The 14,200-nt window shown below is 45.8% G+C and overlaps 1 protein-coding gene across 2 annotated transcripts in view; it reads right to left on the bottom strand.

The window, feature by feature from the left end:
* map3k22 (mitogen-activated protein kinase kinase kinase 22) overlaps positions 1-14,200 on the bottom strand; it is a 38,859-nt gene that overhangs the window by 1,802 nt on the left and 22,857 nt on the right. Inside the window, exons 6-17 of one of the 2 annotated variants that reach the window (XM_058629841.1) lie at positions 13,162-13,261; positions 12,911-13,027; positions 12,405-12,519; positions 10,697-10,830; positions 9,587-9,660; positions 8,663-8,724; positions 6,563-6,634; positions 5,817-5,981; positions 4,556-4,704; positions 3,221-3,352; positions 2,087-2,216; positions 113-290 (exon numbers count right to left, since the gene is read on the bottom strand). In XM_058629841.1, the coding sequence (XP_058485824.1) occupies positions 113-290; positions 2,087-2,216; positions 3,221-3,352; positions 4,556-4,704; positions 5,817-5,981; positions 6,563-6,634; positions 8,663-8,724; positions 9,587-9,660; positions 10,697-10,830; positions 12,405-12,519; positions 12,911-13,027; positions 13,162-13,261 (1,428 nt within the window). The remainder of the gene's footprint in view (positions 1-112; positions 291-2,086; positions 2,217-3,220; positions 3,353-4,555; positions 4,705-5,816; positions 5,982-6,562; positions 6,635-8,662; positions 8,725-9,586; positions 9,661-10,696; positions 10,831-12,404; positions 12,520-12,910; positions 13,028-13,161; positions 13,262-14,200) is intronic. The other variant, XM_058629850.1, reaches the window with a different exon arrangement.

Raw genomic sequence — 14,200 nt, 5'->3', positions numbered from 1 at the left:
TACGACTTAGTTTCCACTGAATTTACTGCTTTTCCATCCAACAGCTCTCTGTGCTTCAAACTGTCTCGATACCCGCCCCCTCCCCCTCCCCTCTTTGGGCCTCGTCCCTTACCACACATCAGCTTTGCGGCCGTATCCCTCCCCGTTGATGACTTCCGGGCTCATCCAGTAGGGGGTGCCAGTGACGGACTTGATCCCTGTTCCAGACATGCAGATGGTCTGGATGCGTTTGCTGGCTCCAAAGTCTCCCAGCTTCACGTTCCCCGAGGAGTCTCTGAGGATGTTAGCACCTGGTGGAATGAAACGAGAGTTGTTAAAAAAAAAAGAGGGGGGGAGTCTCGTGAAGACGCTCGTGGAGGTTCAGTGAATGAAGTCAGCCATTACCAGCGTGGTTATAAAAGTGCCTGTGCCAGCACCCAAGCTTTCCACGTCTGGTGTGATGGAAGAGTGACAGTCAGTGATTTATTAAACGTCATGAAAAATAAATACTAAACTGACTAAACTCTCACTGTCTGCTCCACATTCCGCCTCCGTCCTAAGTAATTTTCCGGTATGAAAAGCTGCGTCTTTCCCCATTTCCTCCAGACGCTCCTCTTGTTTGATCAGTGACTAATGTACGCCACTCACTCCCACACCCACTGAAGGGCAGAGGGCAGAGGGCTGAGGAGAAAGCGGTGACCCCTTCCCTCTTTACTTCTCACTTCTTCAGTCCGGTTTCCGCTGCGTTGCGCATCGTGAGGATGTGAAACTTCCTCAGAAATCATGTGGACTGCATTTCACAGTAAGAATAATAATAATAATTAATAATGTCATTCCTGTGATGCCAGACTCGCTGCACACAGACGAGCTCTTGTCCGGTGTGAGAAACATGCAATGTATATTTCAAATGACGAGCATTTCCAGGTGAAGAATCCCACCCACGTGTAGTTTAGTGGTAGTTTACGCTCACAGAGCCCAGCTCTGTCCTGGGAGATTTTCCCCACACCAGACGGTACGTACGTTTCTCTGCTCTTGGCTGTGGCCGAAACCGAGCGGCGACTCCCAAAATCTGTGGCCAGCCAGACGAAAGCCTTTCCATCCGCTGATGAGCATTTATAGAACAAACCGATTTCACCAGCGTGGAGCCTCACGTAATCTTAAAAAGCGAGCTGGAAATAGCCCATTTGTTTCCAGACTCGTTTTCCCGGGTGATGGAATACCTAATTATGGAGATGTCATAGTGTCACACTGTCTCTGAGGATGCAACAATTAAAAGATTTGAGCCATTAGTGGTGTGAAAGCAGTTTCTTTTGGTTTTCCTGGGGACAGGAAACCTTTGGTTTGTGAACAAAACAGGACATTAATGAAAAGAATGACGAGCTGCAGCCCTGAATGTGTCACATGTATGTGTGCACTGACTCTTTACAAATCTTACTCTCAACTTACTAAAGAAAAACAATGTTTCTACTCGCTTGATGAACAGAAACGTTTTGAAAGTTCTGTTTTTCACTTCAGGATTTTGAAGAGACAAGGCTCACGTTTGTGCCGTGTCTTGTTTTTGAGAGCATTTCAATGTATTTTCTAGTAGACAAAGCTACTTTATTTATTGTATTATTAGCAGGGGCAGCTACAGTAAATGAAGCAGTTCACTTCCCATTTAATTCGATAAATGTCAGACTGACATATGATATGCTGTAGTGCACTGATATTGGAAATAGAGTTATAAAAAGAGTCCTTTTATTAATCCCACAGGCATTTAACCCATCCTTCCTAGAATTAAAGGTGTAGCAAGCAACCACTGAGCAATGCATGGGGAGCAATCTGGGTTAGGTACCTTGCCCCAGCCCTTTTTTTGCCCTGGTGGGGACTCGAACCGGCAACCCCAACATTTATAACCGTAGGTTTTCAAGAGCTTCTTGAACACCCAGCTCTTCCATGAGCATCTTCTGTCCCAGCACTTACCGTTACCCCCTCCCCTGCACTTGGATCCACTTCTGCACTCTCACCCTCTCTGTCAATGTACAAGCCAAGTTTTCTTTCCACTTGGCCACGGGCTGCCCCACAAATGTCTCTACTGCCTCCTATTTTACGGATCACAATAGCTCACCTTTTACATCTCTGTGTACAATCATGTTGCTGTGCAGGTAGGAGACTCCTTGAAGGATCTGCCGGGTGTATCTCCTCGTCACCTTTTCTGTCAGTGCCCCGTAGGCTTTCAGCTGGTCCTTTATCGATCCCTGGAGACACGGAAACAAACCAAACCAAACAAGTGAGCGAATGAGGGGGGAAAAAAAACTACATTTATTATCTGTTATTCTGTTATTGCCACAGCTGATGTGAATAAACGTGATAAGAGAATCTGTCTCAGAGTGCTGCCGCTGCTACGTGCTGCTGCTGCTGCTGCTGCTGCTGCTGCTCACAATGGAAATAAAACTGTTCGGTGTCTGATTGCGATTTTAAGGAAAATGTGGTGGTTGCAGCTGAAGGGGATTTATTTTTGTTTTGTTGTGGAAAAGCAGCCGCCTCGCCAAGAACAGAAAAAACAACAACTATTTAAACCCACAGTGTGCTGAAGGAAATCTGCTCAGCGTTGAGTCCACACACCTTCCTTTTTTCTTTTTCTTTTTTTCTACTCATGGGGAAACTGCACAAACAAAGGCCTGAACCTGGAACTTGTGTGAAGCCCGACAAGACACCTGAACGACTCTCAGCACCCTTTCACACCCACCCCCCACCCCCCACTACCGCAGGACACTCCGTGTTATCGGCGAGCCACAGCGGTGCAGCAGCACACTAACTCGGGCTTTGTCCCCTCCCCTTGTCCTTCTGCCAGCTCTCCACTGAAAACAAACATTTCCAATTTCCAGACAATGTGTGACTAAGACACTCAGTGCCACACAGAGGAAACAAAAAAAAAAAAAAGAATATGGCTTGGGGAAAAATATCACAAACAGGCTCGTGGTCCACGGGCAACAGCAGCTCATTAAGATGCTCATTCAGTGAGAGAATCATCTCATAAACGGAGCCGTTGTGCTGACATCAACCACCGAGGACATGCTTGCTGACAGCTGGTGACATTTCCAAAAATGGTTAGAAGCAGATGTATGAGTTTGATTTGATGTTTGTCTTAAAATCTCTGCACACCCAACCTCCAGAGCCACAACAACAACAACAACGACGACGATGACATTTCTCAATCTCACTCTCGCTACGACAAGCGCAGAAATGCAGAGTAACGCACCCCGGGCATGAACTCCACAAATATGGTGAGCTTCCTCTGGTCCAGGTCCCGCAGACAACCGTAGTACTGGACGATCCTGTCGTGGCGCAGGTTCTTCAGCAGCTGAATCTCACACTCCAGAGCGTTCACCTCCTGCAGAGGAAAAAGAGACGTGAGGCGTTAAAACGACAGTCAGTACGTTTCCCTGCACAGTTAAGTTATACTTAAGTTATAAGTTATAGTGAGGAATCGTTTTATTAAAGTTGACTGAGTGTGTGTGTGTGTGAAAGACTGATGGAGAGAGAGACAGTTTCATTTTTAAAGTTTTGTTGTCATAGGGTAATGTTGCATGTTGTCTGAAATCACTTGTGCATGTATGTATGCATATGATCACTCAGTAAAATAACATTGATGTCGTTCATAAAAACTGTGATACTCGTTAGGAGTAAGCGCTGGAATTAAAGTGTGTGCAAGTGGATGCATGATATTCGTCATTTAAATGATACATTTCATAAAATGCTAATGTGGTAGCCCTCCATATTATTCTCTACCCTTCAGGTCGCTCTTTGGTGACCCCTGACCTAGACAATCTGATTAAAAAAAAAATAATAATTGCTTCACCAACTATATAAACACACACCTGAGCAGAAAGTGCACACAATGTTTAAAACTGGATTGAATTTGGGAAATTTGGAAATACGTCACGGTTCCAAGTTCGCTTGGCAATAATAAAAAATAAAATAAAATTAAAAATAAAATTAAAAAACGGTCTAATTTTGTGACTTTTGTACAATTATTGTGACTTTATATCACTCCTATAAATGTGATCTTAAATGAATTATGAAAAAAAATAAAAAAAATTATAGTTCAGTCGTATATATATATATATATATATACATTTATATTTATATATATACATATGCATTAGTAACTCCACTCCCAAACTGGTTTTAGTGCCACTTCAGCCCGATTAACATCCATCCATCTTCTACCACTTTATCCTCCACAGGAGGGTCGCTGTGCCAATCTCAGCTGACATAGGGTGATAGGCGGGGTCACACCCTGGACAGTTCACCAGTCCATCACAGGGCCGCACACACACACACAGAGACAAACCACCATTCACTCTTACATTCAGTTTAGAGTGTCCAATTTACCTAATCCCCAAATCAGCATGTCTTTGGACTGTGGGAGGAAATCGGAGAACCCTGAGAAAACCCACGCATCTGACGGACATCTATTTAACATCTATCTAAGTCTGGTTTGAGTTGGACTGACACAATAGTGAGACGCTCTTAAAACACACGCAGAAGCCGTCATACTTATTCCAAACAGATGTGCACTGTTGCCTCTCACCTTGCTGGTTTCTTGACAGTCCGGATCAAAGGGCACCTGCTTGGCGGCCAGCTCGCGTCCCGTGTCGGCGTCATAGCAGAGGTAGACCTCGCCGAACGCGCCGCGCCCCAGGAGCTTCCCTTGTCGCCAGTTGACTGGCGCCCTCGGTGCTGCACACACAAAACACCACAGAGAACCCCAGCCGTCATTCAATCTGCTGCCACAGTCAGACCAGATCTGTGAGATACTGATATCAAGCAAACATTAGCACTAAAGTCACCACAAGACCCCGACTGCAACCCTGCAACTCGCACACAATAACTCCAACGAGACGTTAGATCCACCACAGGGTCGTTAAGTAATCCCCACCGCAGACCCCCGTCAGATATACGAGCCAAACCGCGCTCCGCCGCCGAGAGAAAAAGCTGTCAGACCCTGAGAGAGATCATCTCATCTTCACAGGCCCAGACTCTGAGACTTTGTCTGGCATTAACAGGCTTCTCTGCGGCCGCCACGTTGGACGCGCGTGTGGGTGAGAGAGGGACAGCGGGGGCCGACCGCAGACTGCCGAGTCAAGCTTTCACGACGTGACAAAGACAGTTTATACACCCAACAAGGAGTGGTGGGATTAGAGCGTCGCTTACATGACCGAGTCTGGACGATAAGAGGGGAATTCTGTAATATTACCGTAATCCCACTTTCTCCCCGACTGTAAGAGAACTTAAACATGTTGGACAGCCGTCGAGTGTTTACTACAGATCCTTGATTTGGCCGCATCCACTCTGACACGACCTGTTTCAAACTGGAGACACGACAGCGTGTTTGACTTTTCCCTGATTTAAGCAACTCACCAAACACAACAGCACCGCACTCACAGACTCCTGCTCTATTATGTTGACAGGATTTTGTGGTAGAAAATTTCGCACATGTAAACATGGCAGGGACTCCCTGAATCTCTGTGTATAAATAAATCCACTTTTAATTAATTTAAAATGTTATTTAAATCAGAAATGATCTAATAGTTCTCATCAGCTTTAAGCATGTGACGTGTTCTGATCAATACCAAGAGGTAGAGACATGGATATAGTGTTTTTTTTGCTTTCACAGCACACATGTGTTCACATCAGGCGTACGGTTGCGATTATCCACAGGAACCAGACGAACACAACACCACTCGGCAACAAAGGCACAGATAGGAGGTATATTTAACAGTGTTTATGAGTTTCAGGCGGGACGTTTCCTTCCCAGGCGAGCGTTTGAGATTCTTTTTTCTTTTACTCACACTTGGCCGTACCAAGTTGGCAGCTTTTGTCCACGGTGCGTCCCAGCGTGCGCATGTCGCTGTACTGCAGTGTGCTGTCGCCGATGTAGCTGCGCGTGCGACTGGAGGGGACCAGCTGGAACAGGTTCTCCTGAGGCATGAAGCTCCTGGGAAGTGTCCTGCGCCCTAAAAACACACACACACACACACACACGAGTCGATGAGTTCAATGTTATCGCTGTTTTCACAAACTTGCTTTACAGGTGTCGGGGCAAATGAAGAGAGCCAAGAGTTTGGGGCCCAAGCGAGAGCAGAGTGCCTCTCGCCACTCCATCGCACTTCCCCTCAGACAGGAAGCAGGGCACTGTGTTTTCATACAAGTTCGGGTTCACCGCAGGGAAACGTAAATCACTGCTAGCCAAGGTTAGCCTCTGAGTAAGCAATTACTAGCAGCTGCCTGGAACAGCGAGCCAGCACTTTGTGTACCAACTCTACACAGAGCACAAGAGCAGTCAGATAATGTATGTGTGTGTGTGTGTGTGTGTGTGTGTGTGTTTTATATCACTTTTATACTTATGTCTGACTCCTGTGCTGCAGTAAGACAAGAATTCTGGGATCAATAAAGTAAAATACAATGAAAGAGGATAAAAACTTGAAGAAAACCCGATAAAGTGGTGCGTGTTTGTGTTGTTGCTGTTGTTGTCATGACGCCTCAGTAACATATCTGTTTAATCTGTGTAATAAAGAGTGTTGTTGTCGTTTCTTACGGTCTCCGTAATCCTTGCTGCGATTGGGCAACTGGAACTGGCGAGGGAAAGTCCCCCCTTTCCCGTGGCGGCCTGGAGAGGGAGCAACAAGGCAGAGCTGTCAGTGAGGGGCAGATAAAGTGAAGCCTCAGCAGCCTCGCATGTTTCACTTCACAGTTTACAGTACTCCTCCGTTTACAGCCGGCGCTGTTTATGATTCACTTTTCAAATTCAGGGAATGTGTGTGTGTGTGTGTGTGTGTGTGTGTGTGTGCTGATGAGACAAACACATTGAGCGCGCCTGAGAGAACTTCCATGTTTGCGTGGACTTATCACGTCTGACAGAGACTCCGTCGCTCTCTTCTTGCTCGTGTCAGCGCGTCAAATCAAAGCGGAGCTCGGGAGACAGGGGCGGGGGTGGGGGAGTGGGGGAGGCGGCGGGGGAGTGGGGGAGTGAGGGGTTAAGAGAGCTGTGGCGTCGTCTGAGACTGAAAAACAGCTCATGTGTGCTAGCTTAGCCTTAGCTCTGAAAGCCCAGTGGAGCAGTAAGTGAAGGCAGGTGAGCAGCAGTGCTGACGCACACAGAACACACACACACACACAGGTTTGTGCAGCTATTCATGTTAGGACACTGCGATGATGAAAACCTTATCCCTAACCTTAAACGAAACAACTTAATACCTAACCACTATTTTCATCTTAACTCCAATTTAAACCAGAGTCTCAGAAACAGGTTTTGGTCAGTGTTTACACACACACTGCAACTAACTAACCTCATCCCTCACCTTAACCTTAAACAAAACTAGTTAATGCCTAAACCGAAACCTTAATCTAACCACTTAATCGATTCACATCTTAATTTTAATCTTCACCAACAACTCAGAACTGATGTTCCGCCTCATTAGGACCAAGTTTTAGTCTCCGTAAGGACTACTGGTCCTGACAAGGTCAGTGTTTGGAATTTAAAAAAAAGGGTACCGAGGAGGTAACAGAAACAAGCGTGCAAACACACACACACTTGCAATTGAAAACAGCTGTTCTGTCAGATGACTGCCTCCCCTCGCGCGGCTGTTTTCTGTGGCCGTATCCCATGGAGACGGGAGTTATTTTCTGTGTTTGGCAGTGTGGGACGGAGAGGAAAAATCCCCTCATAGGGAATGGTAAACAAACGCTGTAGTTCTCAGCAGGAAAGGGCCACACAGTCTCGCACCGAGGAGAGGAGAGGAGCGAGCGTAGAGCACGTGCTGCAGATAGCACTCACTCGTTTTTTAATTTACAGCGCGGGGAGAATAAGGAACAGATTGGGAGAGCTGCTGCGGGATTAGCTCGGTGTTATCTGTTACCCTGCTCTATTTGATCTTGGTTCTGAAAGAAAAGGGACAAACGGGGGGGACCCAGGGGACCATGAGGGTAGCGGGACGGAGCAGGGAAGTCATCATGAAAAGAGAGGAAAACAGAAACGGGAGCCAGAGGGAGAGAGGATCTTGGACGGGAGACAAAAGGGGCGAAAGAGGATGGAGGTAGTCGACACACGGGGGAGAGTGTGTTGGAAGATAAAGCCGGAGAAGTTTTGATACGATCACATCATCTCAAAATTCCACTGACTTCCTGATTGTAAAATTCTGGGTCGATACCAAAACCGACACTGACTGAGATTCTTTTCTTTCTTTCTTATACTTTTGTGGCAGGAGCACAAAAGAAATCCTCGCACTATCACATTACCTTTAACAAAATAAACTCAGTCCTTCCACTTTAGGATATAACCTTCAATGCTGCCATTCAACAACAAAAAGCAGTCTTTCAGCCTCATATTCAAAGAGTGAGAGTTCTTTTTCAGTTCATACAGCCTTGATAGACTTCAGCGCTTGTTTCTTACTGAGTTGACGAGGTGATCGCCGTCTGATACTGATGTACAGACGACTAATCCGTACTTCCCTACAGCCAATATATGAACTTCTAACTGCACAGTCGAAACCATTTGAATAATAACTGGAAAGCTCGAGAGAATGTCATCAATTCATAACACGACTTTGCCTCTTTATCCTTCTTCTTTATCGACGGTGTTTGAGTTGAGGAAGTGAAATGAAATGTTTGGAGCTGCCGTGGGTTTCTCTCCTCTTACCTTTGTATTCGAAGTTGAGGTTTAGGTAATTGTTGTCACGGTTGTTCTGGGAGAAAGGGGGGCTGAAACGACAAGAGAACAAGGGACGCACTGAATTAGACGAAGATAAGCTGAAATTAACAGCTTACTGCGTGAACAATGGGAAACTGAAAGTGAGGTATGTGCTGGCGAACTGCTGAAGTGGCAGCCAGGCTGTCATTTTTTTACGACTGCATGTGCCAAAATGTACTGTACATTCAAACCCCCCCCCCCCCCCCCCATCTGGCTGGCCTTCTTTGGTCCAGCCCAGCCCCCTACGACCCGACAAGAGAGTGACGTCTCTGTGGACCGCAGGGCGGCGTGGGGCCACGAGACCCTGGATAAGGGCACGCATGCCCGCTCGCAGGGAAAAGTTCCATGCACTCGTTTCCTGCCATTGTTCTGCAGCCTGGAGTCCAGATAAGCCTCATGCAGGTAGAGCTGCTTCCGTCCTTTTCTCTCGCTCTCTCTCTCGCTCTCTCTCTCGCTCTCTCTCTCTCAGTCTTGCTCGCTGGATTCATTTTCATTCTTCTCACTCCTCAGCTCTTTCACTTCACTCTCACTCTCTCACCACGGCTCGGTTTCCTGGCTCAATCTTTCCTCTCGTCCTGCATGTTCTCACTCACTCACTCACTCACTCCCTCCTTCACATCTCCCACTCAGTCTCTGACTCTCTCCGTCGCCTTATGATAACAGAGGAATCCAGGCGTCCAGATAAGAGTTGTGTCGCTATGGCAACAGCAAAGTGACCCGATTCCTTTTGCACAAAGGCAGTCGAAGAAGGGTCAAGGCGACTCTGCCGGCCGCTGCTACAAGAGCTTCTTGTTGCTTCTGTGCGTGTGCGTGTGTGTGTGTGTGTGTGTGTGTGTGTGTGTGCTAACTGTGTTTCTGCACATGATGACTCACCTGTCCAGTGCTTGGTCTATTGATTGACAGCTGTTTGACAGCGAGTTGTCCGTGCTCCCAAAAGGATCCAGCATCTGACAGATTTAATAACACACAGGGATCAAGAGTCACACAGCATGCAATCATGTGTAGGAGAATAGAAAGCCGTGCACACAGAAATGAAGTCGCGGAGGCTCACGTGTCCTGTACGACTTGGACGGCTCGGTTCAAACGCTGCATATGTGTACATGTTCCCGTACAAGGCTTTCACTGCTAGCGGGAACTATGACTAAATACTTCATATTTGAGGATATCATGAAATAAAAATGCTAAATTAAGAACGAACAAGGTCCATTTTTGTCAACTTCTGCTTATTTCATGCTTATGAAAGATGATTTATTAGGTATGTGGAGTGGAGCATTTTTCCATTTCACATCATTTGATGACAGGAAACCACATTTTGGTACATTTGTTTCTTGAGATGTTGCAGTTACAAAAGAGTGTATGCCAACAAAGAGCCGTCAAAAAGAAGTGAGGTCTCTGTCACAGGGCATCTTCAGGACTTAGCCACCTCTCATCCAAGAGGCATTTTTTTATATACTTGGCTCACTGGGTGCAAAGATGATTAGAAGAGCCAACAAAGAAAGTCCTGAGCATTAAATTATCGCATGTTCATTTAGTCATTTTGGTGTTTTCTGTCAGCTTCGTAGCACCTCACGTGTGTCCGACGTTGAGAAATTCCCTTGCAGGCAGTCACTGGTTCTACAAACTGACAGAAAACACAGAGTGGAACTGTATGAACATTCTGTAGCTTACAGCTAACTCACACGCATAGATCAGGCAGTTGGGAGTCAAATTACGACAACATGTGTACGTTCAACTGGACCCAAACTGGCCCTTGTTGCTCTGCACATGCTCCACAGTTCCCACTTTGACCCTAAAGTGACGCACAGAAAAGCACGGCCCGATCCCAACTGGTGCTTTCTTGGACTGACGAGGAGACCAAAGTTCTGCTCTGTCATCTCAAAAAACGAAATATTTTGAAGTTAATGGATGGTATTAAGACACGGAATGGCCAACTAAATGTTGTGTTGGCATAATAGTGAACCTAATAATAGGACAGGCTCTTACGTTCCGGTCGAGGGTCTCGGGGATGAACTCCCCTTCACTGTGGATGCTCGTGTAAGAGCCCTGGCGGGCGATCTGCTGCTGCTCCTCGGGGACGCTGCCTGGAGGCGGGGACGTCCGACCCGTGTGAAGGGAGCCTGGCGATGTTTGAGGAAGAGGACGAGATGAGGAAGGAGCGCAGAGACAAATGTGAAACGGAGACAAAACAAGGTTCAGACGGGAGACGACAAGAGTCACAGTGTTTTATTTATGGTTACAAGTTTAAGGATTACAGTACGAGAGAGGCCGGCGTCGACTGAACCACATTGCCACCACCTCTAAGCTCAGCTACTGTGACAAACTCACAACTCGTCCTTGACACAGTGCGGAGACTTTGTGAAAGTATCACAGCAGCGCTGACAAGAATATTGAGAAAGTGCAGCAAGGACGGAGGGGGGAGGAACTAAGACGTGTAAGAGCTGTCAAAACATCTGGAGTGAGCAGTCCGTGTTTTTGATTGAAAGCTGAAATTCCGACTCCTCTTCCTTCACGGATCAATTTATTTCTGTCTGTTTCACCCTCTCCCTCCCCCTCGCCCTCTCCTCCCCCTCCTCCCCATCGCTGTATGTCACAGAGGCGCCCGGACTCGCATCACATCCTCACTCAACCGTCCACTGTGAACGCGCTCCTGTCACCTTTCATCCGCCACCTCTCCCTCCACGTCTGTATGTCTGTCTGTCAGTCAGCCTCTCGTTTTCGCCGCCTTGCAGCTGACAGAGCGCGGGTGACTCTATACAATTTATAGAAGTGGAAGACGGAGACGTTACTAGAGATGTAACTGGCGCCGGGCAGCGATCATGAAGTGGTTTCCGCTGCTATGCAAAAAAATGCAAATGTGACATAAAAATTGTGGCTGAGGTCGACGCAAGACTGAAACGTCTGAAACGTGATATATATGTATGTATATGTATGTATGTATATATATATATATATATATATATATATATATATATATGTATATATATACATGTATATATATATATATATATATATATATATATACATATATATATATATATACATATATATATATATATATATATATATATATATACATATACATATACATACATATATATATATACATATATAAGCGGATAGTAAAGATCCAGACATGGGCGACGGGGGAGCGCTCAGTATTTTACAGAGAAAAATAAAACCTTCACGCTCTGTTAACAACAAGAAGTCAGGAGGGACAACACAAGCAGAGTTTTATCTGGCTGTGAAGAGTGAGATGACACAAAAAAACAGGACCTTTGTCTGTCATAAAGGAACAGTGTGACAATCTGAGAGTTTTTTGCAAGTTAAAAAGCTTCAGGCCTGCTAGATTAGGACAGATTACCGACTACACGCAACTTCAGAAACCGTTGGAATTTTTCCAAGAGCACAAACCGCCGTGCGACTACGCTAATGCATTATATACTATTTTTTATAATATACTATTTTTTTATAATAATTTTTTATATTTTTTCTCCCTGTTCAGACAAAACTAGTCGTCCGTCCGTCCGGCCATTAACATTCTACGACAAAGGCACACGACACTGACGGGCCACCTGTGAGGCTGCAGCGTGAGAACAGGAACCCTCGACATCAGCGGGATTTCTTGCCACGTTCAATGAAAAAGGTGCAGAGACGACACGCGACAACACTTCTGCTGCGACCGGCGACTCACCTGTGGAGTGCTTGCGCACCCGCTCCGAACCCTTGAGCAGGGAGCCCTTCAGATCTCCCAGTGACCGCGAGGATCTCATCTCGCTCTGTTTGTCTCTGCTGGTCACCTGCAGGTACTATGTAGCAGGAGAGGGGCAGAGAAAGAGAACTGGATCAGAAAAGGAAGTGAGGACCGCATTACATCATTACCTCTTTACCTCAGAATAAATGAGTAGAGGAAGTTTGCAAAATGGAAGCTCGACGAATACAATCCACTTTGTTTTCGGGGATGACTTCATACAGCAAATGATGTCACCATCATCATGTTTTGATGTTGATTTGGTTTAGATTTTTATATAGTTTTATATTAGAAATGTCCTTGTATTAGAAGTCTAAATATGAGAGTGAATGCAGATTAAATGCAGGTGAGTTTTTAAGATGGGAGTACATGTTTTCAGCTAAAAAAACCTCAGTGGCTGAGTCTCTACGTGCTTGTGTACATGTGAGCACACACTCTGATGGACTCACATGGTTGTTCTTGGGAGTCTTGAGCAGTATCCTGAGCAGCCCGTTAATCCCCGAGCTGGAGCCCAGCGCTAGCACCGCCTGATCCAGGTCCTCCTGGGTCTTCAGGGGCAGCAGCAGCTGAAAGGACAAGAAAACACACAGCGCACGACCTTTCATCGTCCATTGTTCCGCAATGACGGCACAGCAAATGCGTGGCCGTGTGTGTGTGACGTACAGTGGATGTTGTTGTTAGAAGTTGTTTGTTTTTTTACCTCTTTCTCCATGAAGAACATGTCCATCTGCTGCCCAAAGGCCTCGGTCACCTTCTGCAGCAGCTCCTTGATCTTCAGCGGCCTCTGGAACGGGATGATTCTGGGGAGCAGAGAGGGGGCAGACGAGGGTTATGTCGTGTTTAGCTGCAACCTTTAATGAAAACACTACAGTTAATGTGTGTTTTCAGTTTTCTTACAGCTAATATCAAACTCATTTTATGTTCAGGGGCCACATACGGCACCATTTGACTTCAAGTGGGTCAGGACCAGTCAAATAATAGCATAATAACAACCAGCATGCCAAATGTTTCCCTTTGTTTTACATCTTTAGTGCAATTTTCAACAATATTATGCCCAGGGGGCCGGATTCGACCCATTGGTGGGCCAGTTCTGGATGGCTGGCCGCATGTTTGACACCCCCGGTTTAGAGGTTTCAGTCTATGTTTTGTATTTTATATGATCTTAATGTGTAGTATCGTTTCTATACTAGTTTAACGTGGTTAAATCTCCCTTTAATTCTATGTAAACTAGCATTTTTGCTATACATCCTGAAAACCATGTACCTGGTAGTTGTATATAATTGTGTAACGCAGCTCTAATGTTCTTGTTAAATAAATTAAAAAAAAAAGGATGAAAAAATAAAAAGGCTGCGCTTTTATCAACAAGTGTCAATAATGAGACACGGCAAAGAAAAGCAGAAAAGTTAGTTTTTTATCTTTTTCTCCTGCAGTTTCAGCATATGTTTGAGTAAAATGAGCATGCGCTGTGGGAAATGTCTCTCTTATGCCAACTCATGACGGTGTTTCCATGGTAACGCGAGGGGAAAATGGACAGGTCAACTTGGACTGGGCCGAGTAACTAAGTGCTGCTTTAGTGAAAACAACACGCGTCCAAATAAACCCCCCCCCCACGTATCAAACGTATGCCTAGCGCTGTATGTATATATACACACTGTATACGTGGTTTGCGTGTGTTTGTAAAAAAAATCTGTGCTTCCCAATCAGTGTGTGCATCAGACACTGTTTCAACACCAGTGGGC

This window comes from Solea solea, chromosome 1 (assembly GCF_958295425.1).
Source record: "Solea solea chromosome 1, fSolSol10.1, whole genome shotgun sequence".
Taxonomy (NCBI): Eukaryota; Metazoa; Chordata; class Actinopteri; order Pleuronectiformes; family Soleidae; genus Solea; species Solea solea.
The sequence above is the reverse complement of the archived record's forward strand: the minus strand, read 5'-3'. Positions and strand labels throughout refer to the sequence as shown.